General features: G+C 40.9%; 1 protein-coding gene and 1 long non-coding RNA gene across 2 annotated transcripts in view; one reads left to right on the top strand and one right to left on the bottom strand.

The window, feature by feature from the left end:
- LOC120797603 overlaps positions 1-27,939 on the top strand; it is a 142,007-nt gene that overhangs the window by 79,544 nt on the left and 34,524 nt on the right. Inside the window, exon 3 of the long non-coding RNA XR_005708549.1 lies at positions 25,088-25,240. This is a non-coding gene — a long non-coding RNA (uncharacterized LOC120797603). The remainder of the gene's footprint in view (positions 1-25,087; positions 25,241-27,939) is intronic.
- The window catches only part of LOC120797602 (cytochrome P450 26B1), a 38,882-nt gene continuing 28,524 nt past the window's right edge, over positions 17,582-27,939 (bottom strand). Inside the window, exons 3-7 of the mRNA XM_040141407.1 lie at positions 25,102-25,220; positions 24,227-24,383; positions 23,706-23,861; positions 21,755-22,039; positions 17,582-20,922 (exon numbers count right to left, since the gene is read on the bottom strand). Coding sequence (XP_039997341.1) covers positions 20,530-20,922; positions 21,755-22,039; positions 23,706-23,861; positions 24,227-24,383; positions 25,102-25,220 — 1,110 coding nt within the window. The 3' untranslated portion in view covers positions 17,582-20,529. The remainder of the gene's footprint in view (positions 20,923-21,754; positions 22,040-23,705; positions 23,862-24,226; positions 24,384-25,101; positions 25,221-27,939) is intronic.

Below are 27,939 nucleotides of genomic sequence, written 5' to 3'. Positions count from 1 at the left end.
TTTGGTCATGTCGGTGTGTCTGCAACAGCAGAAACCAAAGCACGGCTGAGTCTCTTTCTTTCTTTCTTTTTTATCTCTCTATTCTTGTCAGTCAATACATTTTCATTTCATTTCAAAAACCCAAGGTGACCAGGAGAAATCAGGTGAGCCGCCCGGTCACACCAGGCAGGTAGCATAGTGAAAATCGTTCATATGTTCCCACGCTGGTGATTTAGAGATTATTGGCAAATCCTTGGTCGGTTTTTCTCTGTTCCCTTTGAGATCTGCACTGTCAGGATGGGTCGCAGTTGGCTAACAGTGCAAGTTTGGGTGTGAAAGTTCACCAAATGTTTAACGAAAGCATACGAAAGCTCCCTGCCAATTTACTTTGCCTCCATGACAGAACCCCCTGACTGCGGTGATTCCGTTAAAAATGAGCCGATTTTAATCTGAAATTTTGCAGTTGCAAATGCTGATGTGACTGAACCCGAAGACCGGAAATGTGCTGCAAAACCTGCCTCAGCTGCTCAGACATCTTCTTCTTTTCATTCCTTGTTCTTCATTGTCTTCTCCTTTTCAGCGTCTTTTGCTCCATTTATTCTGTCTTCTTTCTCAATTTATCTCCTTTTGTGTTGTCTTTCTGGAAGTTTCTCTCTTTAATTCTTCCGTGTCTCATATTTACACTTTTACTCTCATTTGTCCTCCCGAATCCTTTTCCCTCCCTCTTCCACTGGTTGCGTAGTCCACCTCCCTCCCCGTGTCATTTTCCTTTTTCCTGATACTTTCTAATCGTCTTTGTCGTTCTTTTGGTTCTTTCCCCACTTTCTGATCTCACTTTCTTCCTCCGTTTCCCTCACTGACCCTATATTCTCCCTTCCCCGTCATCTCTCTCTCCCTCCCTTGCAAAGTTAGTCATTACTGGGATTCCAGCTGAACTAGCAGACCAATCACAGAGCAGCTTTTCTCCCTCCCATACTGAAGATTTGCATTAATGGTCAGCCTGCGGAAAGAGCGATGAGTTTTGGGAGAACACACTCCCTAAAAGATGGATGTATTTGTGTGTATAAATCCCACATTAACATTTAGTTTCCATGCAGATGTGTGTTTTTGTATGTGTGTGTGTGTGTGTCTGTGTCTGTGTGCATATGGTATACAGTATTAAGGCAAACATTCAGCCACAACATTAAAACCAGTAACTGGTTTTAATGTTGTGGTGGATCTGTGTGTGTGTGTGTGTGTGTGTGTGTGTGTGTTTCTGTGCCCATGCGAGTATTGAAATCTGTTTTTCTGTGTATCAGCATGTGCTACTGTGAATTCCCATGTATTGACATACAGTGTATATGTGGATGTTTGCCACACAGTACTTGTGTGTGTGTGTGTGTGTGTGTGTGTGTGTGTGTGTGTGTGTGTGTGTGTGTGTGTGTGTGTGTGTGTGTGTGTGTGTGCGTGTGTGTATTCGTCACTATTCATCATTTGCCAGCTTTCCAGCATCTTAAGCCCCCTCCAGTCTCCCGTGGCATCAGATGAACTTTAGCAGGGGCCTGGGACACAAACCAACATCCCAGTTGCTACATTAAAGAGCATCGTGCCCGCTCTGCTGCCCAGCCAACAATATGACAACAATAATATTTTACCCCATTGCTCTCCACTCCAGCGATACATAGAGAAGGTTGTGTATTTTAGATTTTTAAGGGCGGGCAGGAGTTTTTCTGGGATTTAGTGACGGTAGGAATAAGAATCCATGAGATTTAAAAGGTTGGCAGAGATATACTAAAGCTCTGTTGTTACGTGGCAATTTGAAAAGTTTCCTGGGTAGAATCTGGATGCAGCCTGTCTTTCTTCAGTTTTTCTCCCCCTTTTTTAAAAGTTGATTTTGTTCTTATTTTGTCTCTATTATCTTATTCATTTACTTCCTCAAAGCATTTACTTATTTGCCGATGCAGTTGTTCAGAGCAGCTGGCAAAGGGCAGAGTTTTGAGGTGATCTGAAAAAATTTGAGACACGGGCAAACTCAGCCCAATGTGAGCTGGTATTTAATATATGAAACGTTGCACCTGACGCCGGCCCGTGGTTCTGATTCACGCTTAGCACAGCTACAAAACCACGTTTTTACACAACAGCAACATAGATCCTGAGCTGACGGACACGTTCTCGCCTCGGGGCTTGCCGTAGTCCAACAGTGCGCACTCACTGCTGAGACCAGCGCTACAAGCCTTGTATACTCAAGTTGACCTGACTTGACTCAGCTGCTGCTTTTACCGGCTATCATACGTACACGCTGCCGTTGTCTGTCGCTCTGCGGTTGTCATGAAACAACATGCACACGTGTTAGAAGATTTTTGGTTATTTATTGTAGCACTCCCTGATGTGATAGTCCCTTACGTAGCCGTCAATTCTAATGTTGCTTAACTACACCAAAGTGCACAGAACACTCCACGAAGCATAATGTCTGACTTTAAAAATTTTGACCCTGTGGGTGTCTCCGAGACTCCAAGACCAGGATCTGGATCAGTCAAAGAAAACCGCTGGCCATCAGTGCCTGGGATTCCCGCTCGTCTTCGCGAATGTTGGGGAAACGCCCAGGGCAACCTCAGATTCAGCACCATGGACAGCGTCTGTGACATCGGCTGAATATTTTTGGAAGGATAAGTTGGTTTACCCCCGTTCAGTACCAGCACATCTCGGTAGAAAGCCTTGCGGTCATGTTGCCTGAACGGTCGAACGAAGAGGCGTTATAATCGTTGGTCCAACCCATTGTGTACCGAAGCAACGTAACAGTCAAACTTCCCGGCGAAACGAAAACATTGGGGCAGCAGCGTGTCGGCCAAAACTGACTGACGATCAGGATTTGGATGGAGTCTGTTATCATTGCACCGTGCAAGTGCTATTGTAATGAAAACATTATCGCAGCTGCATGCACTAGAAAACAAAAACATTGTTTGACCTGTTCTGACCTGGCAGTTCCGGTCAGGTCTTTTTGGACTGTTTTACCTGAAAACGCGAAGTCTCTGTTCTCTGTCTTGCTCAGTATGCCTTTAATAGACTTAGAAGATAAATACCGCTCTCATATTTCTCTGTTAAACATGAAGCTGGAACCAGCAGGCGGCTAGCTTAGCTTAGCACAGTCCCTAGGCTATGACATAGTCTGGTATTTATCTTCCCATAAGACCACAGTGTGTTGTTTTTCTACAGATTAAACAAACAAGATAAGGTTAATGTTCATAAGTGAGCTGTAGAGATGCTAAAAGGCAGATTTTGTTATCTTTGGACAGAGCCAGGCTCGCTACTTTTCCCTGCTTCCAGTCTTTTATACCAAACTGAGCTAAACAGCTGCGGGCTGTAGCTTCGCATTTACTGTACGGACACGAGAGTGGTATCAGTCCTCTCATCTAACTCGTGGAAAGCTGTTAAACTTTATCAGGGACTGTCACACGCAACAGAGGGAAAGCAATCGCTCCATTCCCTTGTTCACTCCTGTCGATACACCATGAGAAAAGGGCGCTTTAGCCAATAAAATACTTTCAGCAATACTATGGTACTACTGTATCAGCTAATGGCAGTGCAACAACATTGGCTAACTACTTCCTTCTCATTACTGAGGCTACAATTCAAACTGTCTCTCCATTCAGTTTGTGTTGGCACAGACGCTCTGTGCAGCACAGATGCAGTGAAATAAATTATGAAATAGTAGCTCAGTGACAAGCTTTCAGCACTTGGCAGCGTTAGGATCTTGACTGCTTGAAATCTACATTGATGAGAATCCCCAGCTTCATGCGTCAGAGAGCCCAAAATTAATTTTTAAAAATTTATTTGGCTTCTGTTAATTTACCTGGGCGGGCCGCCTGGATATTAGCACTGTATGGGAAACATCAGTTTTGTGAATGAGCTCTTCAAATGTCAGCACATGACGAATTCGCATTCGTGTGGCTGGGATTTGTTTTGTTTCAAGATCAGATAAAGTTAATGGAGACGTCTTTCTGTCTCACTGACACAGTTTGTTGGACAGGCAGCAAACAGGGGCAACACTCAGTTTACATTTTCTTTTGTCCAGTATTTTCTGAAAAAAAAAAGAGTTTCTCCATAAACTGTTACATACAGTAACATAAAGTATGCCTCGGAATCAGTCTCAGCTAATAAAAAAGACAGGGGGCCATCATCATACTATCATAACTGTTCGCAATCTCAGTCTCTCTCCATGTCTGCCTTTTTTTTTCCTCCCGGTTTTTGTTTTGAGTGGCTGAGTTTTTGTCCAAAAATGACACATTTTTAAAAATGCTTCTCCCAGATCTTCATCTGTGCCGGATGTCGCTGTAGTTGTTTGTCCAAAGGCTTAAAAACAACCTCTCATATTTACCCGGCAAGCAACGTCTCGTGGCAATGGGACTGTGACTGCCCTCTCTAAGTAGCAAGGGCAGTAGTAGTCAATGGTTACTGGCTTCACGGCCCAGGAAACTTTCTTAGCCTCACTCTTACTCCCAAAACAACTACACCTGTGGTATCATGATTATTGTTGGTTTTATAATTTGTATAATTTCGACCATAATGCTTTGTGCATGGCCGTCGTAATTTGGGAACCTAATGAAATAAGTTGTTGTCATACTGGTGGATATTAGGCTGATAGATTCCAGTGTATTACCTGCCAAACAGCTGCTATCATTTTTCCCTTTTCCTACCAGCAGCCGACATTGTGTTCTCTTAACCATGACCACCTTTTTATAACTTTTTAACAAAGTAGTTTTAAGCCGTGGTAGCGACTATGGGATGGATTGCCACAAAATTTTTGCACATTCGTGGAAATTGTGTACATTTTGGATGCTGATTTTTTCCTTTAGCACCACCATGAGATGGGCCTTTTTTTTTTTTTCTTTAAACAAAAGGAAAAGGACGTGAAGAAGATCCTGTGTGAACTAATATCAGGAGGGCAGCTTTGCTAGTCCAGGTCAGACCTCCCTCCATTCTGCTAGCAACTATTGATTTTGCCTACCCCACATACAGGTATGCAACGCGTACCTGGCTGCTGGAGTCATTCGGCTCAAACCTGCAGAGTAGGCCCTGGGTCAGATCGAGATCGGAGCATTTTCCCACACAAAAACAAACCGCTCGAGAATTTGTTTGTGACCACACCAAGACCACTTCCTTTAAGGGGTCTTGATGCGGTTGTTTTGGTCAACACCCGAGCGTGATTGTTGTGTTCAGATCTGGTCGAACCAATCGTAACAAGGGGGGAAAACCCAAAGTCTCAACATTCCATAACCTTAACCAAGTAGTTTTTTGTGTTTTTGAGCAAAAACTACACTGAATTCGAGTAGTGTTGTATGTCACTGTCTAGGACTAATTCCTGATGGATATTCAAGTCAGGTGGATCAAAACCCAAGCTGTTACTCTACCTGCCCTGAGTGCATGCTGGGAAAGGCCCCAGCTGCTCAGCAGCCCCTTAAACGACATGTGAGGTATGGCAAATGAATTCCTCACTTCTCTGTTTTTGTCTCTTTGTTTTTTAGTCTTTCTTCTTCTAATGAACAACAGCGCTGCTCTTCTCCTCGTCTCCCTCTCCGCATCTAACTGTCTCTTTCTCCCCCTCCCGACGCTCTATCTCTCGTCCCTCCCTCCCTCCGTGTCTTGTTCTCTTTTCCATAATAATTAGCTCCCCTCCAGCCCGACTTCAAACCCTGTGGTCGGAAATCTGCATTCCGAGGATGGAGAGAGGCTGAGGAAGACGAGGGGAGAAGGAGAGAGAAAGAGAGAGTTGGACAGAGAGGGAGGGCAGACAGCTGAAAGAAGCCATTGTTCCTTCATAAAAGCAGATAAGAGCCCAAGAACCGGAGGGCAAGTGTAGTCAAAATAGTCCTTGTGTGTTTGTGTGTGTGTCCGTGTGTGTCCGTGTGTGTCGTGTGTGTGTGTGTGTGTGTGTGTGTGTGTGTGTGTGTGTGTGTGCGCGTGCGTGCGTGCGTGTCCGCGTGTGTGTGTTTGTGATGGCACTGATAAAGGAGTTTTCCTCAACAATTTAGATGTTAATGGGTTGATAGGGGAGGTAAGCTGGTAGGGCCAAGACACAAATCTGATACACACCTCCTCCTGCTTTTCCTTTTTTTGTCAGATTTTTCCCTGTTTCTCCTCATTATCTTCTCCTCCCTGTTTTTGCTCTTTTTTCCCTCTCCATCCTTCTTGCTTCTCCATTGCTCTTTCCATCTTTCTTTTGTTTTTCCTCCATTCTTGCCCTCCTTTCATTTCTCCTTCACCTTGCACTTCTTTAGCCCGTCTCCTCGTCATTGCTCAATTTCTTCTTCACCTTTTCTTTTAATTTTTTTTCCCTCTCTTCTTCTCAGCTCTTGAGACAAGCCCAACCATAACCCCTGTTTTTCTCCTCTCCCCTCTTTTCGTCCATCTTTTCTCCTCTACCCTTTCTCACTCCTGTTCCCTTCTCCTAAAGTCATGTTCAATCATTTTACTCCCCTTTTCTCCCTCAATCATCTCCTGTTCCTCCCTTCTCACCTCGTTCTCATTCTGCACCTTCTTTCATCCTGTCTCCTTCCTCCTCACCTTCTTTCTTTTTCCTATCTCCTTCACTCTCCCCATGTCTTATTTTTATCAGCAAGTAAAGTAAAAAAATATCCTCTTTTTATGCAAAAGAACATTTTAAAAATTCAGAGACTATTCATGTTATTGCACAAAACATCAACCAGCCACTTTTATTGATCACTGTTTCACTGGTGATACCTATGATTTTAAAATTGCATGAGACTCAGAATTCCCTTTCCAATCACATGTATTGATTTGACTCCCCTCTTATGGTTTGGGGTTACAGTGAGAGTATGTGAAAACGCATTAAGACAAAGAGATCATGTTTTCTTTTAGTGGCATGTCAGGGTGTGATCATTGATCCTAAGCCTATGCAATAAGATCAGTATCAGACCCCTTTCTCATCAGACAGTCAAGTGATCCAGTTCTCTGATCTAGCCCGGTTTTGTTTTGATCTTAGACCGAGAAAGTTTATATTTGCTTTTTAGCAATAAATTTTGAACACGAGCCAGTACTCGGGAGGTGCTTTCTTGTTTTAAAGACTGGAAAAGTTTGAGTGTGCAATTAGGGTTGCGTTCCAAGACTGGCATTAAGCTTAGTCCCAATCTAAAACTAAACTGAATTCAAACTGAAACCGTCAGAGCTCAGGACCAAACCTCTAGCCTGATCCTGAGTTCCAATAAACCTCAGTGGCTACATTAGCTGGTGGGATGCTGATGAGGGGTAACACTGGCGGGGCACCCATACAGAGGGTGGTTGGGCCGTGGGGCCCTGACTGGGGTCTGTGTGACGCTGTAAGCAGGCCAGAATACGACCTCCTAGCGAATCGGCTTGTTGTTGTACATTGATGTCATAGCATGACATGAGACAAGGACAACATCCGGGATATTTGATTCATATTATGACGAATAGCTCCACTCTGGTCTTTAGGATGAGGGGGGAAGGTTAGTGCTTTCATCAGAGTTGGGTGATGTGTTTTGAACCTATACAACTCTTCTGTTCAAGTGCAGTGACCTTGATGCCTCGACCTGTTCGGGCTTTGCCCCTTTTTCACAGCAGGCATTTTGTCATTTTGTCATAATACAAAAACCGCAGGCGTTAACATTAACATTAACAACGGCCCTGTACAATTCAAGTGTCCCGGTAAGCCGTGGCAGTGGGACTGTGAGCCGGCATGCACAATACCAGGACCCTGAAACTGAAGCAGCTTAATGGAATTCAGCCATAGCTCATTTTAAACCATACAGTTTATCAACACACAGACCTGTTGCCAGTGATCAATAGGGTGATGTTGGCCCGTCTGTACCTGATTCTAGCTTCATCAGCAAAGTCATCAAAAATTCATAATCCGCCCCTTTGGGGGTTAAACACTGAAGTGAAACAAAACACATCAGCTTTACTCCGGTTAAGTTTCCATCTTGATGACACATACTGCATATATGTGTTTTTTCATAGATTTTATAATGTTATGTTCATAAAACCTCATGAAATGCATTCTTCATCATTTCTTAATGAAATCAGTATATTCACAGAAAACAGTACATGTTCTTATTTTATATCCCCCCTCCTGCAGTTCACGTAATGCATTTTTATAGACTTTCAGTAAATTTTTATAACATTAGGCTTTTTGTCATCACATTATTATTTTCTTCTCATGTATACATGTGTTTTCCTTCTCTGCATCCTAGCTCATATTCAAATAATACATTTTGGGGGTTAGGTGGTGCTGTTGGGCATTTTAACAAAATCAGGGAATGTATGCTGATGTGAAAGACTACCATGGCGTGGTAATCGTGGGATGACTGCTCACGGTTGGCTTTCGTGTCAGGTCGTGTAGGGTTCGGATCAAACGATGAACACGTCTTGGATTCACTTCACACACGGAGTGAATCCAGTTTTTACACGCTGCTCATGCTACTGGTGTGTCAAATGTGTTCCGTTGTGTGTGTTCTTGCACTTGTGTCTTTGTGAGGGACTAGTTTTAATTTCTGACAGTTTGAGGACATTTTGGCCAGCCCCCGCATTTTCAAGGGGCTGTCTGAGGTTTTAGGATAAAGTTTAGGGCAGAGATTGGGGTCCTCACAAGTACAGAAATACAGGCATAGGTGTGTCTGTTTGTTCTTTGAACTCCGTTTGACTCCTGCACCTGCTGGGTTTTATAGACACATCACTACCAGTTCACATGAAGTTCATGACCCTACACACACACACACACACACACACACCTGTGGTAATCCCCACAGTTCACTATCAATCTATGCCTTTTGTCACGTATTATTAAACTTTTCCTTATTTTGGTGTCTCATGAAACATCGCTTCCTTCTTATTCCTTCTCTCTTTCCCAGACCTCTATCGTTTTCTATTTCTCTTAATTTCTCTTTTAGTTTTGTTCTTCTTTATTCAGTCAACCTTGTTGTGCAACGGTTTATTCCCTCTGTCTCTTTTATTTCTCAGAAAGTCACACCCTTTCTCTCACTTTTCTTTTCCTTCTCTGCTGTGAAAGGATTGAATAAACAAGAGAGTTATGACAGAACGCTATTTCAGTATGTAAACATGGTTAACTAAAAATGAAAGTAACTTTGTGATCATTTTGGAGACTTCTAGGGGTCATTGACAGGGCTTCCTGTGGTCCTCGGCAAAATGACAACAACTTGATGTAATGTCATGGGAGGACTATAACACATATTAATTTTCATCAAAATCTTCAGTATGTATCTTTTCCTGACATTTAAAAAAAGAAAAAAAAACCTTATTGTTACTCACTGGAGAAATCCTTGTTTTCACCATTTTTAAAGTTAACCCTGAGTATAGTCTTTAGCCATTGGGCCTTTTTCATGAAGAATCCATTGGTATCTAGCTATTCGTCCTCATTTCTGAAGAGTTGATGTATTGAAGACATGTTGGAACAGTACTTTAGACATGAAAACACTGACCTGCTGACTGGTTAAAGCCCTTGTTGTAATCATTTGTAGCCAGGCTAGTGGTATGGCTCGAGGAGTGGCAGTGATGATCTGTCCGTTGGTCGTTTGGTCAGTCTACCAGTTTGATCCAAACTCAACAGCGTCTCTGTTGTGTGGATTGTCATGGGAGTTTTCACAAACATCCATGGTGCCCAGAACGATGTATCCCAATGACTTTGATTATCCACTGACGTCCTTCTCCTCCTCTGGCGACACCATGAAGTTGACATCTGTGGTTTTGAGTGTCTCAACAACCATCGCATTTGATTGAACATGAAATTCATTCATATTCATATTCCCCTAAGAAAAAAACCGCAAAACATGTTACTGTTGTCGTGGTGAGCATGTTGACATGCTGACATTACCATTTAGCTGAAAGCACCGCTGCACCAAATTACAGCTTCAGAGAGCTGCTTAGTCCTATTGAAGTTTAACTTGTGTCTATGGCCATTAGACCTTTTTTTCATGAACTTCCAGTTGCCTGCCACCAGCCCTTGTTGGTTTCTTGACCATGATCATTTCCCAACCTTAACATAGTTTTATTTTTAACCCAAACTGTGATCTTTCCCTAACTCTAACTTAGTTTTCCTTTTTTGTGTGTGTGTCTAAACATTACCAAACCTTAACCATAATTGTGTAAGATTAGAAAACATTTTTTGTTTTTTTGTTTTTTCAGTGGTGATTCTTAGTGATTTTGAAAAGCAATGACGACCGATGTCATGCTGCCAGTAGGGGCAAACAATAACAACAATTACAAGCAATTCATTTTGCAGTTTAATTTGAAGGACTTATTGCTGCTAAACCATTTATCAAAACACACACATTTCCAATTGGTAGACTCTGCAGTAAAATCCTGTGTATACGTGTTTTTTCATGACCATGAAATGGAAACCTTGCTGCTACTATCTGATGAACCCCCCTATTTTGATCAATTTTAAAATTAAACTTAAAATTTGGAATTGCACACTCCTCTCTGGGTTGAGTGACTTCTCCAGCTCTTGGCCTTTCTTTACCTTCTGCTGGAGAACACACAAACTGTTATCACATCAGGCTAAAAATTCTGAACCTGACATGTTTGACATGGGGACAGCTGTGTTTTTTGGATACAGGACTTGGACCTCTTTTTATTATGATGTCTTTTAAGGATACTTTTGATTGGGCACGAAAGAAACTGGCAAAATCTGGATTTTATGGAGCAGAATTTATCTTGAAAACCTGAAGACATAACAGTATATGACAGAGTTTCAGTCAGTGTATATCTGGCTGTGCACAGACTGCAGAGTGATTAATGGAAAGATGGGTGGATGGACGGAGGGTGCAACCTTCTCAGATGGGAATTTCTGAAACAAAATATTACATGAATCAACAAGGAAGTCTTTGACATGACAAAACTTGGAACAGCTTCTGTTATTTGACTTGACTAAGAAGGCAAACTTCCAAATAACTTCCATCGCTGCTTATTTCCTTTGAAAGTGATTGCAAAAGGAGTGTCGGGTCGATTGGTAAAAGTTTGGCAAAACAGAAACATGTCTTGTTCTTTAAATAGGTTCATGAAGTACCAGCATTGGGATGTCATGCCATAAATGTTTTCTTTGGATGTTTCTCATCCAAAAAATGCAGCAGGGTGTGTAGGTGCATGTTGCCAGCTGGAGCTGATGGCTCAATGCACACAGTTTTAAAAAGAAAAGACAAACCTGGAGTAGTTCACACACGTTTGACAGGCCATCACGCAGAAAAAACCCAATTTACTGCAATGACGAACATTAAACACTTCATCGATACCGAAACACGTGGCAGTTTTACCATAAGACGTTTCTGTCCACAAGGCAAAGCTGGTAGGCAAAGTCGTATGAAAACAATGAAAGGAACAAATAAAGTGTGTACCCCTGAAACCTTTTAAGAGTTCTTGATATTTTCACTTTGGCAATGAGACACACTGCATGTAGCCCACTACATTTTTTTCTCTCTTTTCTTGCAGCAGAGGAAGAGGGTATTGTCCCTTTTTTGTCTCCAAACACTCAGTCTTCGACTTTTTGTTCTTTGATGTACCACCTCATGTGAGATTGACATTTCCTCCTGCCGATAGCAGCTCGGTGCCAAATGCTCCTGCTGCTTTCGGCTGCAGGCTGACTTTCTTCTCTCAGGTTCTCTTACAGGAAACATATTTGCTCTAAAATGAAACTGTATGAAATGTAAAATCAGATTTTCCTGCAGATTTGTCTTACTTAATAAACTTTCAACAGCACTTTTGCCCCAAACCGTAAACAATTGATTTGCTGAAAACCTCCTTGAACTTCCATGTAGTTCTTTACATCAGGATACTGACACTGGACTCACACACTTGAAGGCTACAACCTGTCTGCCGAGTTAATCTTGACTAAATCTTATCCACAGAATCTATTTGTCATGTAAAAAAAAAAAAAAAAAAAATTAACACTTTTTTTTGCAAGTTGTCAACTGTAAGCTGTAAACATAGGCATCTTCGCATAATCATGAGCTGTAAATTTCCAAACAAAATGGCATAAACAAAACAAGCAGCATATTGCCTCCATTAATAAACAGCACTGTCATCATAGTCGGACCTTTTCACCTCAAATAGGCTAATTTTGTCAGTGGGTTTTTGGTCAACCAAAGCCCTTAACAGTTTTTCCATAAAAATACAAAAAGTTACAAAAACATTATATTTTCAACAAGACTAAGACTCTACAGCCATGCAAGCCCACTGTGTGAGAGTATGTTTTGACACAGCAGTGCATTGCATTAAATGCCAATGTCACTATGCTAACATGCTCACAATGCTAACATGCTGATGTTCAGCAGGTAATGTTTACCATGTTCAAGACCTTAGTTAAAGCATGCTAATATTTGCTAATTAGCACTAAGCCCAAATCACAGCCAAGGCTGATGGGAATGTCATGAGCTTTCCAGGCATCTGATCTCATACCAAAGTACATGACAAATTCAAATCTCTCTCTGTGAACCTAGAGTCATATACTGAAGCTTTTCATGCAAAAGATGTAAGTGTTATGACCTGATGATGGGCTACATGAGTCATCTTGCTGAGAACCACAGGAAGCCCCATCAGTGACCCCTAGAAGTCCCCAGATTGTTGATATCAAACACATGGATTCATAAAGTTACTTTCTGTTTTTATTCGAATTGGTCACATACTGAAATACTGTGGTGCTAGAAAAGTCCATGGGTGACCAAAGTCGTTTGGATACATCGTCTGGGAACTGGGAATCCCTGTACAAAATTTTGTGCTGATCCATCAAGGAGATTCTGAGATATTTTTAGTGAAAACCTTGACCTCCCAGTGGCACAAGTAGAAAAGTCAGGGGACTCTCAACGTCATGAAAATTCATCCTTTGGACACCTTGAATGACGGTGCGGAATTTCATGACAATCAAACATCTGTTGAGATATCTCAGATTGGACCTAAGTGGTGGACCGACGGACCAACACACCAACAGACCGACATTCGCATCCGTAGAGCCATGCTGCTAGAGCGGCTAAAAGGGGGAAGGGGGAACGATGCAAACAGGTGGGAAGATGAAGGCTTGCACAAAAACTCAGAGTAAGACAAAGTTACATTGCTGTAATTCTATAAATGTAGAGGACAGAGACTTAAATGGAAGGGCAAAACACTTTACATTTAACTTCTCATTCTTCCTCATCCTATGATTTCTTCTCTCTGTATTTTACATTTGTAATCTTTGTTCGTAATCTTAACTAATCTGAACTAAAGTCCTCAGAGGCACCGGATTTGCATTAAATTAGAGTTTGTGAGCATGATGTAAGGGACTGTCATTATTCAGTTTCTCTTCCTCCGACTTTTCTCTCTTTTATCCTACCCACATTATCCTGTCTTGAGATGGACTGTCACACTCCTGCTCTCATAGCAGTCTGATTCTGTTGACTCAGTCTGCGAACTGATTGCCTATTGTCTGCTCTCGGTATCTTCATGATCCCTCATACCTGCCGCCGAGGGGGTTCAACTGTGTGCTTCTGCATCCAGCCCGCTGGATAATAACTGAGGTTTAATCCTTCAGAAGAGAAGCGAGTCACAGCTGAGAGGGCGCCCTGTCTTTCATCCTCAGATTCTCTGCTTGTGCCCCTCCTCCAGTCCCCTGTCGCTCTCTCTTTGTCTTCTTTTTCATTTGTTTTCTTTTCTTTTTTTTGTTACTTCATGTACAGTAGGCGGAACAGAAATGAAGTCGCCTATCTCTCACTAAAAGGCCTTGAATTGTCACCATTTCACAGTAAAGGCCTACCACTGCTTTCACGATAAGAACACATCGAAATTATTATACAATACACGCAGGAAGTTTACTGTCAGTATGAACAGTAGCTTTATCTTTAGCTTACCGTAGCAAGTGAACGGCGCAGAAAGGAAAACTACCGGGCTCCTGCTTTGGCAGCACACATAGGCGCGAGGGATTGCGGTGGCACAACTCCAGCGTCTTTTTATCCTTCGTGTCTATTTTCTTCCGTTTCATGTACCTGACTACAGTGATTGCATGTTAGACTCTGAGTGTTGCCAGGGTGTTGAGGGGACTGAACCGTCTTGTGTAGATACTGACAGAGGAATGGATCTACCTGTGTAAACATGGTGTGAGATTTTAAGCCTCTAACAATTGCGGGTTGATATGATCCTCAGAATCGGAACCGAAAAAACGTATAGCTAAAGAACAGGTGCAACGCATTCATACTGTCGCGACACATTATAATGAAAACACGACAATAACACGGACATGAAAATGCAGAATTTTTGTACTGAAACAGTTTAAAAGCTAACCAGAGCTCATTCACTCCATGATCACAGAACTTCCCTCCATTCATGAAAACCATTAAACCATGTCCACACACACCAAACAGAGAAACAAACACACACACACACACACACACACACTCGGTTCCCTTGAAGTGGTTCATCTTGGAGTATTTAGTGTGCCGAAAAGTCTCTCCTGGTGGCAAAACTACAAACAAACAGAGCTGAACTCTTCGTTCTTCCCACAAGCTGTGTGTGATTTTGTGTGTGTGTGTGTCCAAATTGTTAAGCCAGTGTTTCTTTCCGTCTTATTTTATATTCAAGTTGTTGGTGAACATGTGTCTATGTTATCATTTATTTCCAAAATGTCATGTTTGCGTTTGTGTGTATTTTTTTTATCCGTGGCTCTGTGTGTGTGTGTGTGTGTGTGTGTGCACTTTCAAACCAAGTCTTTGAAGTGTGTTGTTTTTGTTTTTTTGTTTTTTTTCTAATATTTCACATCCGTGCTCATTGTAAGAGCTTTCTCTCTCTTTCTCTGTCTCCGTTTCTGTCTTCCATCAAGCTAAAGGAAAACTCTCGGCAAACATCACAGCCTTTTCTTTTTTCTTGATATTCACAAACCACTGTGATCTGCTGGCTGGGAAATAAAAACAGATATGTGGCCATTGAGACATCAGTCAGTCAGTGTGCTGAGAGCCTGAACCAGACCACCGGTTTCTGTGTGTTCCCCACATAACAAGTCTTAGTCCCATTGTCGGGCTCACTTTGAAGAGTTCAATAACAAAGTGGTTAACATTTACAACAAAAAGCATGGTTATAGTTTCATCCACAAGTCTATTTTTCAGGAAGTATTTAAGTGTGATTTAATCAAGTCTGCTGTCTATTTAATGTTGGGGTACATTTATTTATGTTAGCACTAAGCCTGTTGAAGATTTGTTACCAACAGTCTAAGTATCATGTATCACAAATTGGGCTGCTTGTTGCCTCTTTGATACTGAAATGATATGAATCATTCATCTAAGTGGTATTTCAGTCAGAGACACTTATATCAAGGCCCTGTCCGTACCATATAGTTATACAGCTAGGTTTGATGGAGAAGGCACTATGAGGGAGCTCTGAATGAATCTGAGCAGCAACGAAGACACTGCTGGGAGAACGAACCCCCCCCCATTAGCAAAGACATATGTACATTAAATCTAAGCAAGTCAACAATGCTAAAAATCTAGCACAAACAGAAGACGGTGGTTTGGGCGGCGGAGGGAGCGAGTAAGTAGTGTCAGCTTCTAATGGCTGCACTTGCAAGAATGTGATTGGACATGACTCATCAGCTGGTAGCCAAACTGCTCATCACTGAGCCAATGATTAAGAAGCATGAATGGAAAGTTAGTAACAAAGAACTAACACAAAACAAGACTGCCGTGCTCTGGCTAAACTAATGTTATGCTTCATTTATTTTACAATTCTATCGGCTATTTTTTTTTTTTTAAACTATTTTGTGCATTTTATGGATTTCTGAATGTGGCGTAGTCGGAGTACCAGCACTTGCTGGACATGAATTAGATGTCATTCCCTATATAAGGAAGAATTAACCTGAAGAAGATCTTTCTGGGATTGAAACGCTGAAAAAAAAAAGACTCTTGTGTGTAAGTATGGGAGATCTTTTATTCATCATTGTTAAGTGCAGAGGGACATCTTTTTACTAAATAGAGAGCAGTTTTGAAACAATACTGCCAAGATCAGGGTAACATCTCACTCTGTGCTAAGTATTCATGGTGGTCTTTGGAATTCTAGTTATTGGAGTTGTGGTTATAGGCCTTTACACTTATACACTTGATGATGAAGTTTTTCACATTTTTTTTTGTACTTACAAACCAGGAAATGGTGCATGTAAGCTAAGGTCTTGTTTGTTTAAAAGTTGGATGTAGGATAGATATGTACGTTCTTCTAATTGAATGTCAGAAACCATAGGTTGTGTCCTGTCTGAAGACCAGAAACGTACTTTTTCAAACACCTGAACACAGCACTTTATCTATTTAACCAATACTATACCTTAATCATACTGTAGTTGCCATGTACAGCCATCATAAGAATGAATTTGCCTAAGAAAACACTGGCATCGAGTATTCAAAAACATTGTCATTTATATGTGTTTCAGGATTTAGCAGAATCTGTTAGGTGAATGGTTTGAATTTGTCCTGTTTTCGCTGAGATATGATTCAGCCTTGACCAGTGGCATTCTCTCTTATTAAATCAGACTATTTTTTCATGACTTTCTCTTCTGATGTGCAGTGGCCGTAAAATTGTGGTCGAGCACTCTGGAAATTGTTCCACGAGATGCAGCTTTTCGGATGACAGAGATAAAAATCGTTAGCAGGTTGGTGCATTATTAAAAAAAATATACTGTCGATGGGATGGTGCATCTTACCGCTAGCAGTTTATTTAGACTGACAGCAGGCACCTAGTCTCACTTATTCCCCATCCACAAGTTTTCTGTCCATTCACCGTTGTACTTTTTCTAGTTATTTCTCTTTAGCAAGCTAGATGAAGGAGAAGAGTAGCAAAACAATTCACTGTTCCATGATCTTTTATCACTTTATAGTTTATTACAGGAGTACATTTAACAATCACGGTAACAAAAAAAGAAAGGAAGAAAGTAGAACAAGACATTCATATTTAAACTAAATGAACATTTTTTTTCCTGTAAAAAGAAATACAAATATTATGTACAGAATGACATAAGACAGGTTCAGAGAAACCAACGGGTGAGAGGAAGGGGAAGTGTAGTCGCATGGCACTTAAAAAATAGACATACCTCGCAAGTGCTTTCTGTTTTCCATAATTAATATAAAATAAAATGCAGTGATAATAAGTCTGAATAACAAAACAAATAATAATTATTACAGTAATAAAATCAACAATATTAACATTTTAAACACTGTTTACAATATAACTGAAATACATAACATTCTAAATACATCCAATATTTACCAAAGACCTTCTCATTTAGGCTAAAAACTCTAAATCTGTAATAGAATAAAAAATAGCATTTCAAATATCTTATAACAACAATATTAATCGTACAATAATATAATAACATTAATATTAGGTTATTAGTAGACATAGATAGCTGATTTTCCCCATGGCTTGCTAAAGAAAGGAATCTTGTACAAATTAATATACACTATAACCTATAAATGCTCTTTTTGTTTTCACAAAATGCAAATAGTTTAATCAGCTAAATTATATATATGTATATATATATACATATGTATATATATATATATCTGTGTGTGTGTGTGTGTATATGTATACATATGTTTGTATATGTATACATATGTGTGTATACATATACATATGTATGTATATATATATGTGTATATGTATACATATGTGTATATATATAAAGGAAAAGAAATAGGAAATCTCAATCGATACAAACTATTGTAATCTAGAACTCTCAATTAGAAAATATACACAAGAAAAGCAGCAAAAAAATTCTATTTTCATATATATTTTTTTTTATTTTTTTTTTTATTTTTTTTTTATTTTTTTACGTGAAGAGATCAGTGGTGTGGTTGGTAGAAAGAGTGAACAATGTCTGGCACAGGCAGAATCCATCTGGAATGCTATTGGACAACAGGATCGTCCAATAAGAAAAGCCCTCTGAGTGTGACCCTGCCCTCCCCTGAAACTTCATTGGTCCTTCTCTCTCAAGCGTCGGTTTGGAACTTAGAACTCTGTCCGAGGGTTCTAGAATGTTCCATAGTTCCGCTAACAAGTCCCAGAGTTCTGTCGTAGAAACTTTCCATATACGTGAAAAAAGAAAGGAACCTTCCTCTTCATAAATGGAACACATGAAGCTCTGAGAGTCCTGATTGTGCAATCACCTCAAACAATAAATCTCTTTCAGCTAATAAAGTTGCTCAAACCGTGGAATCTATTTCGTTTTGCATTCTAGCGTTGGTCGGAGGAGGAGCAGCAAGACAGAATGTCACCTTCTCCACAGAACTTAAAATGACTGCCCCAAGGAGACGGGAAAATAAAAACAGAACACAAATAAACAAACACAGTATGACAAAGCAACACTCAAGCAGCATGTATGTAGGTCATCTCCTCTCCACCTCCACCTTATCCCTGTGTCTATTCTCCTCCACCAGCTCAGGAATTTGCGCCGATTCCTGAGAGCGAGTCCTTTATCATGTCCTCGTTGTGGGATAAAGTCACTGTCTGAGAGAGTACAATCTCAATGCAACTTAGAAGTGTTCTTTATAAATCAAAGCACAGGTTCACAGAGTTTAGAAAGCAGGCCTGGACCTTATTACTGTTTGACCTGGATTCAGTTACTTTTATTTCGTGTGATGCCAATTGGGGATTCCTGTTGGTTGATTCTGCTTGCACCACCAAAATTGACTCCTTGGGGGGATACAGAATTGTTGCAGAAGCTAATACGTCAACTGAGACCAAGAGAAACACTAATGGAAACCCCTGATATATTTTTGTTTATGTGAACAGAACGCAAAGTAATTGACAAATTTTCAAAAAATAATCGGTCCAGCACTGAAACTACGAGAGTAAGTGATAGTCTTTTTTATGTGCAGTCAGTCAGAGTTAAATATCAAAAAAGCAAAGTCTTATTCATTATTCACCGCTATGTCTACTCAGCACCTGAGTTCACACACCACCAAGATTACTTGGATATGTTTTATATATGGGCAACGTTTTGAGTCAATGCAGATGGGCAACCTGCCGGCTGCAGAGACGAAGAAGAGAGTGACATCAGGTTTTCACTGCAGATGTTGATAATAAGAAAACCCAGGTTCAAGGTAGTGTTTAGGATGTATAAATATGGGCTTGCAGTTTCTTTGAGTCTCTCGTGAGTGCAGTTTGTATTTTTTCTCTTGATTACTTTCCTTTTTTAGGGTTTGTAATTTGGAACAAAAAAAGTAAGTGTAGAGAATGTTGAAGCCAAAAAGATGGCATTCATCTTCCAGCAAGAATTTACCTTCTCGAGAAGTATCTCAAAGAGTTGTTCCTGCTAAAATCTACCTTGTCTCTCTCTCTCTTCTTCAATTTCAACTGCACTTTTCGTTTACCCAAGCAGTAAGATCCCTTCAATGAAAGTTCTGCGGTTCTTACTCTTTGTTTCTAATGTTTCTTTGTAATGTTGGTAGTTTGAGAAGCTTATTTTACTGTACGGCACGCGAATGAAAGCAATGTGGCAACTTTCGGGTTAAAAATCAGTTTATGAAAAAACAGCAGGCAAAGTTGTTGTAAGACACATAACCAATTGCCCATTTACATTAAATGTTATGTGTTCTGCCCTTTAAATTATGCAGCCAGTATATCTTCTACATCATTTACATCCATTACATTTCTAAGCACAGCCCTTTCCTTCACTGCCTAAATTGATACACGACCGTAATTAGCACTACAAAATTAAATTGTATTCACTGCGTCGTGATACAGTTTGTTTGTTTTTGAAGAAATCATCAGAGCCAATCTGACAAGCTCAGCAACATGTCCATCTGTGCCACGACCTGCTACCCACTGTGCTATGATCTTTTTGACTGCATCTGTAATCTAGTTTTTTTTTTAAATGAATTTTGATAGACCCCTGAAAAAAACCCCACCACTGGTATTTGTCATTCTTTCAAATCTTTTTCAAATAAGAACAAAAAGAGTTGAATCTCAGTGGCACCATGAAGAAGTCTGACCACAAATTTACCAATTTGGACCAGAAAATCTAGAACCTTCAGTCTATTTATCCATCTCTTTTACCCTGCTAGACAACTGAAATGCCTCATTGATTTTGATTAAGCACAAGCAAAATGCTAAAATATCATATTCTTTCATCCTATACCCTGTTTCATCCATCTCACCATCCCTCCGCAACCATCTTTACTTATACTTTTCTAATTTCAACACTTCATTTCACCAAAAGTACCACCATACTTCTCTTTCTCCCATTGTGCACTACCCACATTCTCTTTCAAATTATATTATATAGCTTTTTTGTACATACATTTTGTTTGTATATTTCTTTTAAAAAAATACACAGAATAGAGCATAATTAAGAACTTTTTTGGCAGCTTCTTCCTTTCTCAGAGGAAAGTCCCAATCATCATCAGTTGTAACAAGAGACGAAGACTTCTGCTTTTCTTTCAGTCTGAAAAAGAACCTCCAGCTTGGAAGAAACAAAGGTGGAGAGGAAAAGATAACTTTTAATTCCTTCTTTCCTTCAGTCAATCTTCACCCTAAAGACTACTTCTGTCACTCACCCCCTCCCTGACTCTCCGCCCTTCAAACTGTTGCTCCCAGCAGCTCTTCTGACTTGGCCATGATTTCGTTCTGGTTGGAGTCCAAGCCATAGAACTTGACCTTCAGCCCATCGACAGGGTGGACCACGGGTACCGTGACCACACGGGGGAACTGCCGGGTGGCCAGCTCAAAGCGGCTGGTGCTGGCCAGCTCAATAGCGAGGATGCGGAGGAAGAGGGTGGCAAGCTGCTTGCCCAGACAGGACCGCACGCCACCACCGAAGGGCAGGTAGTGGAAACGTCCCTCCTTGTCTTCTCCCCGCTCCTGGCTGAAGCGGTCAGGGTCAAAGGCATCCACATCCTTAAAGACTGCGGAAGTGTCATGGGTGTCCCGAATGCTGTACATTACGCTCCAGCCCTTGGGAATCTGGACTCCCTGGAGACAGAAAGACAAAGAATTGCAGTGACTGAGCAGGTGCGGGTGCGATCATGACTGCAAGTAGATTTCACTGGTGTAATTATTGCTGGAAAACTTCCAACACTTTGGCACGTCCGCTTGTAAGGTCAGAGATTTTGAATTTTAATTACAGTTCTTTATGTCTGTGAAGATTCTCATTCATCCAGGTCATGGTATTTATAAGTGCTATACGTTGGAACTGAAGAAGCCTTTCGCATGAGAGGTGAAACGTCTTCAAAAACTTCAAGTCCAGTTGCCTTTGTATAGCACTTAGAAATTCCAATTCTTTGGCTAAGCATGGCAGACTTTTCTGCAATTTTAGGCATAATTTCTCTTCTCATGTTCATACCAGCTATGAATAAAGGAATATGAGAATTAGTTGGGATCGCAGTTCGTTTTTGGTAAATGTTACCCATCAAACTTTGTCTTTTGGGGTAGTTTCCTGAAGTGATCAGACTATGTTATAATTTCTAATGAATCATTCTTTTGAAATTAGATTGAATTTTTTGTTTTGAGACTTTTTGAGTAGTTGACTGGAATTTAATAGGACTCTATTCTTATTCTTTATGAATAGAACTACCATTCTACGGGAAGAAGACAGAAATGGCAGTTGAAACCAGACTTTGAGGGATATTGCCCAAAATAATGGTACTTGAATCAGAAAACACAAAAATTGCAAAGATTCTAATATAAAAATGAATGGGTGATTTGCAAAGAGTGTCTTTATCATTTTACGCAGAACAGAAACAGATAATAAAGATATATAAATTATTAACTGACTACAGTCAGGAACTATTATTGGGCCACTCACATCAAGTTCAAAGGTCTGCATGGCGGTTCGGTAGGCCCCTGAGACGGGCGTAAAGAGTCTCAGCACTTCCTTTATGACGCAGTCCAGGTACTTGAGGCTCACGATGGTGTCCAGCCTCAGCTCTCCCTCAGGGCAGAGGCAGCCGTTGTGAAGGAGGCCCCTCGCTCTCAGCTCTTCCCTCAGGCGCTCCAGGACAGGAGGTTGGCGGAGGAGCTGCGTGATGAGGGAGGTGCTGGCACTGGCAGTGGTGGCGAAGGCAGCAAAGATCAGCTCGATGGTCGACTCCTGTGGGATGATAAAGAAGCAGGATGGTGCATCAGTGCATTTACTTTTTCCTATTGCAACCTATCTTGCAACCCTCAGATTTATCTTGTTATAGCTTGGAGGTCCTGAACCCCAGGTTGGGAACCACTGGTGGATTTAGGATGAGCAGTTTTTTTAATTTCTCCGATGCAACAATGGTCCCTACCCACCACTATTATTATCCACTACTTGACCAGAGTTTGGAAAAGCCAGTCCCTGTAAAGCGTAATTCTAGAATGAGCACAAGCATACACTGAGTGCCTGCCTGTATTGAGGGCATATGAGTTGATTAATGTTCCCTTTGTGGGCAAGCCAACAGGATTCTCCCTCAGCTTCTCATAGGCTAATTGCCTGTCACTTGAATAAACAGCCGGGAGAGTGGAAATATAGATGGGCTGAAGGGTGAGGGTGGATATTAGCCAAATGCCCAACCATAGCCATGATTACTGTTTTTAAGGTAATAACAGAACAAAATAGAGAATTTATGATTGTGTAAAAAGGATTTTATCACCCTGTGTGTTAGAGTTGTCAGTGAAAAAATGTGAAATCTTTTTTTTAAATAATTCTAAAGTCAAACTTAACCTGGGACCTCAAACTTATTTTGGGCACAAATCCACTACCCTACAACTCAAGTCTGCCATTTGCTTCGTAAAAACATTGAGCCAAAAAAAAAAAAAAAAGTCAAAAGCCAATACATAATAATAGTCTGTTATTTGTAACTCCTGAAAAACGAATGTGTTTGGAAATATGAAGTTTGTATCCAATGTCAACACTTAGTACGCCTTGCTGGGCCCATTATTAAGGTAGTGGAATAAAAAACACAGAGGCTAAGAAGCACGACTCCCATTCTAAACCTCTCATCTGCCGTCATCTGTGTCAAAACGCGCCTCTGCCTCACCCCGGCGTGTGTGTCTGTTACCAATGCGTGCGTCAGAAAACTGCAGGAGAGCGCTTCGGCCTGGGCCTCTGCGACAGGGGCTCCCCACTTCACTACGTGTGTGTGTTTAAAAATGTCTGTGTGTGAGTGTGGGTGTGAGTGTGTGCCTACAGGAGGCCTCTTTCAGACCCCTAGCAGGGGGAGTGTTGACTTATTTTTGGCCCTCGGCTTAACCCAGAAACCACAGTGAGCAAGAGAGAAGCAGAGAGAGTTCAGTTTCCAAAGAATTCCTAGGAATTGCTTCAGCAGGTAAATAGAGGGTGTGCCTTTCCATGTGTGTATGTGTGTGTGACTTTTACTGTTATTGTCTGCCTATGGGCATCAGCCTAGCATCCCTGCTGTCACATTTTACATTAAGATGTGTATCATAAGTCACTAAGTCACATGCGTTACTTTTGATCCCAAGATGATTTGTTGGAGGAATTATGATGACTTTTGGTGTGTGTGTGTGTGTGTGTGTGTGTGTGTGTGTTCACTCAGTCCAGACAAGTTCTCTTGGGCAGCCCTTTAGTAGGTAAACAGTGGGTGTGTTCTTCTGCATGTGTGACTGTGTTTATGTTTGCACACATACTTTATGCATCAGTTAGTGTGCTTCTGTTGTGTATGTGTTCATGCTCCCACGCGTGATTGAGCAGCTTCGCTCCGGCGTAATGTTTGCACACCGTTTCCTCCCATTCAGGTGATTTTTTTTTTTGTGCGTAGGTGTGTTACCTTCAGTTCCTGCATGGTGAGCTCGGTGCCGTTCTCTTTGGCGCTCTCCATCAGGACGTCCAGAGCGTCACTGTAGTCCTTCCCCTGGGAACACAGCGGCTTCTCCCTGATTGCCTTCTCTATGCTTTTCTGCAGGGTGTCTCGTGCACGGATACCCTGCAAACACATACGAAAGAAAGTTAACTAACGGTAACCTACAATTAATGCTCATTGTTTTTGCTTTTTATGGATTTTTACAGAATAATACCTAGATGTTTTAAAAAGGTGCAGATCAATTCAAATGGATATAGACTGTGTTTTCCCGCTGCAACAGAAAATGCTGTGGTGTACGCTCCCCTTTTGGGATGTTACTTAGACCATGCTTCAGTTATAAAGAGTGATTCTAAAAAATCTAATTGTTTTTTTGGACTCTGGTAAAGGTAAAAGGCACGTTTAGTGAAAAAACAGACACCTAAAGATTTGACTTTTGTAAGAAGAAAGTATGCAGGAAAAGACAAACAGAGGAGGTCAACTACAGATACCTTTCTGTAGCCACTAAATGGCAGGTCTATGGGCAGACTGAAAAGGTTGTCAACGAAGTCCTGAAAGGTTGAGAACAGATGCCTCATCTCCTCCTCTGACACCCTGAAGCCCAGCAGCACCCTCACCGCCATGGTGAACGATAACCTCTGGCTCTCCCTGTGGAAAGACAACCAATCGGTTACACCCAGTAAACACAAATGAGAAACCTTCATGTGTGTTCTTGTACAGCCATTCTTAGCAGCCTGAACCGTGTCTTTGTAAACAAACTCCTACAGCTACAAATGTTCTACAACTCTTGCAGCTTAGACGTTTCTACCCACGCTAATAACATTTCTATCTAGGGCAATGATGCTTCTACTGATAGTGACCTTTCTATCTGGGGTTTTGATGTTCTATTTCACACGCTAACCTGCAACAATGATGATGTTTTGACTGACAATATCGTTTCTACCACGAAGGACAGTGTTTCTGCTTCTTATGATGACTTCACTTCTTTAAGCCGTTGTGTTTTTCAAAGACAGCTGGGTTGTCTTTAGTTGTTACAATGATAATTCTGCTCGCAGTGACTGATGTTTCTACTATGGATGATGTTCTTACTTCTCTTAAGAATATTGTCTATACCTGATGGTTCTGACAATCTCTGAACTCATCGTGTCAATTTTAAGAGCTTATGTTTCCATGATGAGGTTTCTACACACTGTATCTATATTTCTATCTGTAGTAAGAATGTTCTTTTCTGCAGAAATAGTTACAGTATTCTGACCCACTGTGATGACGTTTCTACCAGCAGTAAGACGATGATCCTACTCCCATTTCTAACAGTGACGTTTGTACCTGTTCTGAATGCATTTCTATTCTAGGACCCCCGGCGTACCTGTAGACGTTGATGGGCTCGGGATTGGAGCTCCACACTCGGAGGCTCTCCTGGATGACCTGCTGGATTTTTGGGAGGTAGGACTCCAAGGCCTCGTGGCTGAACACTTTGGCAAGCACCTGGAGAGACAAAGGAGGAGGTATGTAGTGCCACTTCAAATGTAGAATGCGACTCCACCTGTCTGTTCTTGACACAAACTAAACAGGAACAGATAAAAGTCAACTATGATTTTCATCTAATCCTCATAAAATTTAAGACTTGGCACACAGATAGAAGGCATACAGTAATTCATTTGAACCAGTGCAAGTCAAAGCAGAGGACAAAGCACTGATTGAGTATATGTAATACTGTAATCCCTTCCCTTCTTACAGTCACACCAGCCGAATGTCTTTAGGAAACCTTGAGCGTGTCAAATCCTGAGTCACAGGGTGTGTGAGCAGATGGCAGGATGAACAAGTTGATTCTACTGTAGTATTTACATTTGTTATCTCCACCAAGGTGGTTTTTCATTAAGCAGAAAGGTCAGTCGCTGGCCAAGGAGGGAATTTCTTAGTTTTTGGTTTGAATAACGCCACTATGTGGCCACTTACAAAACACTTGAATTTTTTTGCTAATACCTCCTAAAAAGTGATGCCTAAAAACAGTCCTTGGTCAAATGTGTTAATCCATAATACAGCAGAAACGATAAGTTGATTAGTCGATCAACAGAATATATTTTTGATAATTGATTAATGCTGTTAAGTTGATCTTTAAAGAAAAATGCCAAACATTCCACATGTGTAGCTTCTCAAGTTTGACCATTTGCTACTCTTCTCTATTTATATTATTGTAAGTTAAGTATCTTTGGTTTTTTGACTGTTGGTCACACAAAACAAGCAATTTGATGACGTCTCCCTGGGCTCTGTAAAATTGTGATGGGCATTTTTCACTACACTGTGAGAGTTTATGAACCCAGATTTGTAGGACTGGTGAACTGTGCACCCTCTGAGTCCTTTCTAGTTGTTCTTGACGGTTACTATAGTCATCATACTTTTTTTTAATCTGTGATGCTCTTTCTCTCCTGTCATATCTCTTCAACATTTTCTATCCTTTCATCCTCTCCTCCTCTCTTTTGGGTTATACCTAGACAAGACTTTCCATCATTTGGTCATTTTTCATTTTCTATGATTCCCATTCCTTATTCATCCCCTGATTCTCTCTCTCTCTCTCTCTCTTTCTCCTTCTCCCCCTCTCTCCCTTTTTACAGAGACTTATACATTGTGGAGGTTTTCCCCTGTAGTCAGCAGAATGAGAATGACAGGCAGAAAGAGCAAGAGAGAGAGGAGGGGGAGATTTGAGTCTTTCCTGGCTGCTCGTAGTATTTCTTAGTATGAATCAGTCACCAGTAGTCAGCGTTGTTTGGACAAATAACATTCCATCTGATTTAACCTCCAAAACTGTCCTTAAAACAGCCTTGGGAATGATTTAGACGTGGAGAACATTGGGGAGGACTGGACTAGAATAGGGCTTTTATATTAATATGAATCAGTCACTAACACTTAGCTTTATTTGAATAAATAACATTCATGTGCATTTAACCTTTGGAGCTTTCCCCAGAACAGTCACAAATTCTTTTGAAACATAGACGAGACGAGAATGGAGAATGAAGGATAGAGAATGGAGGATAGTGCTGGTTCTTAGGTGAAAAAGTCTCTGAAATGTCAACTTTTCAGGGACAATTATGTTTTTTAACTATGCATTCTGAAAGGGTTCAGTGTTTCAGGAAAGGGTTCTCAGACCATATACGGCTGTCTTTCATTTTATGAAATTAACCAAATATGTAAGTTCCAGGTTTTATCTGAAACGTTGTCCCCGGCAATCGCAATGGCAATGTAGCGCATTGCTAAGCAAGTTCAGCAACTGGTACACATGGTTTGCATTTTCTGCTCAATGAAATGAGACTGGAACATTTGAACAAGCAAATTTTATATTAGCGAGAAATACTTTCTAATGATAAGTCAGCTGGTCAATCACCCGTTCAATTCACTTTAAGAGCCATAACAGTCATTTACGTAATGCCAGTTAGGATGTGGGTTGAACATTTGCATGTCGAATGGTTTCGGCATATTACTCTCTTTCCTTTTTTGTTTATTTTGAAATGACTGTTATTTTTTTTTATTAACTCCTTTATTATCTAACCTGCAAAAACCCATAACTGCATCCCCTCTGTGGTTTTTCTCAAATTATTTTATCGCTGTGGGTTCTTTCTATGACTTTTCTTCAACTTAACTACACATGACAGTGTAGACTTTGCATTTAGTCACTACTGTGTGACAGGATGTTGAAGAAAGCGACATTCTGAAAACTCATTGAATGCTTTCTTTAAGTGGCGTTCGTCTGGAATCTTGCTTTTGCTGGATTTGTAGGTTTTAAAGCACAACATGTAGAAGGAAAATTACCTTACTTTGTATTTGGAATGTATTTTTTTCCATATGTCAACACACTAGAAGAACATGGTTATGAAGACAAAGTTCTCTTGCTTCAGTTCACTAAGATATAATGGAGGCTGAGAGGGAAGAAAGGAGCTTCTAGTGGGATTTGAGCCCAGACCAGTGAGGGTACATGTGGTTCTTGAGGTTGATGTTTCAGCCACCAAACCATCAGTTGGGCACTCGTACTCTTATTTTGTCCTCTACCTCATTTTCCTCTCATGTTCTTTCTCCTCTGTTGCCCTCTTCCCTCTCTCGCTCTCTTTCTCTCTCTCTCTCTGCTCATTCCTCCAAACCCTGCTTCCCTCCCTTCGTCGCCCTCAGAATGAATGAACAATGGTCTACTGGGCTGGTGCTGTGTGCATGAAAG

This window comes from Xiphias gladius, chromosome 12 (genome assembly GCF_016859285.1).
Source record: "Xiphias gladius isolate SHS-SW01 ecotype Sanya breed wild chromosome 12, ASM1685928v1, whole genome shotgun sequence".
Classification (NCBI taxonomy): Eukaryota; Metazoa; Chordata; class Actinopteri; order Istiophoriformes; family Xiphiidae; genus Xiphias; species Xiphias gladius.
The sequence above is the reverse complement of the archived record's forward strand: the minus strand, read 5'-3'. Positions and strand labels throughout refer to the sequence as shown.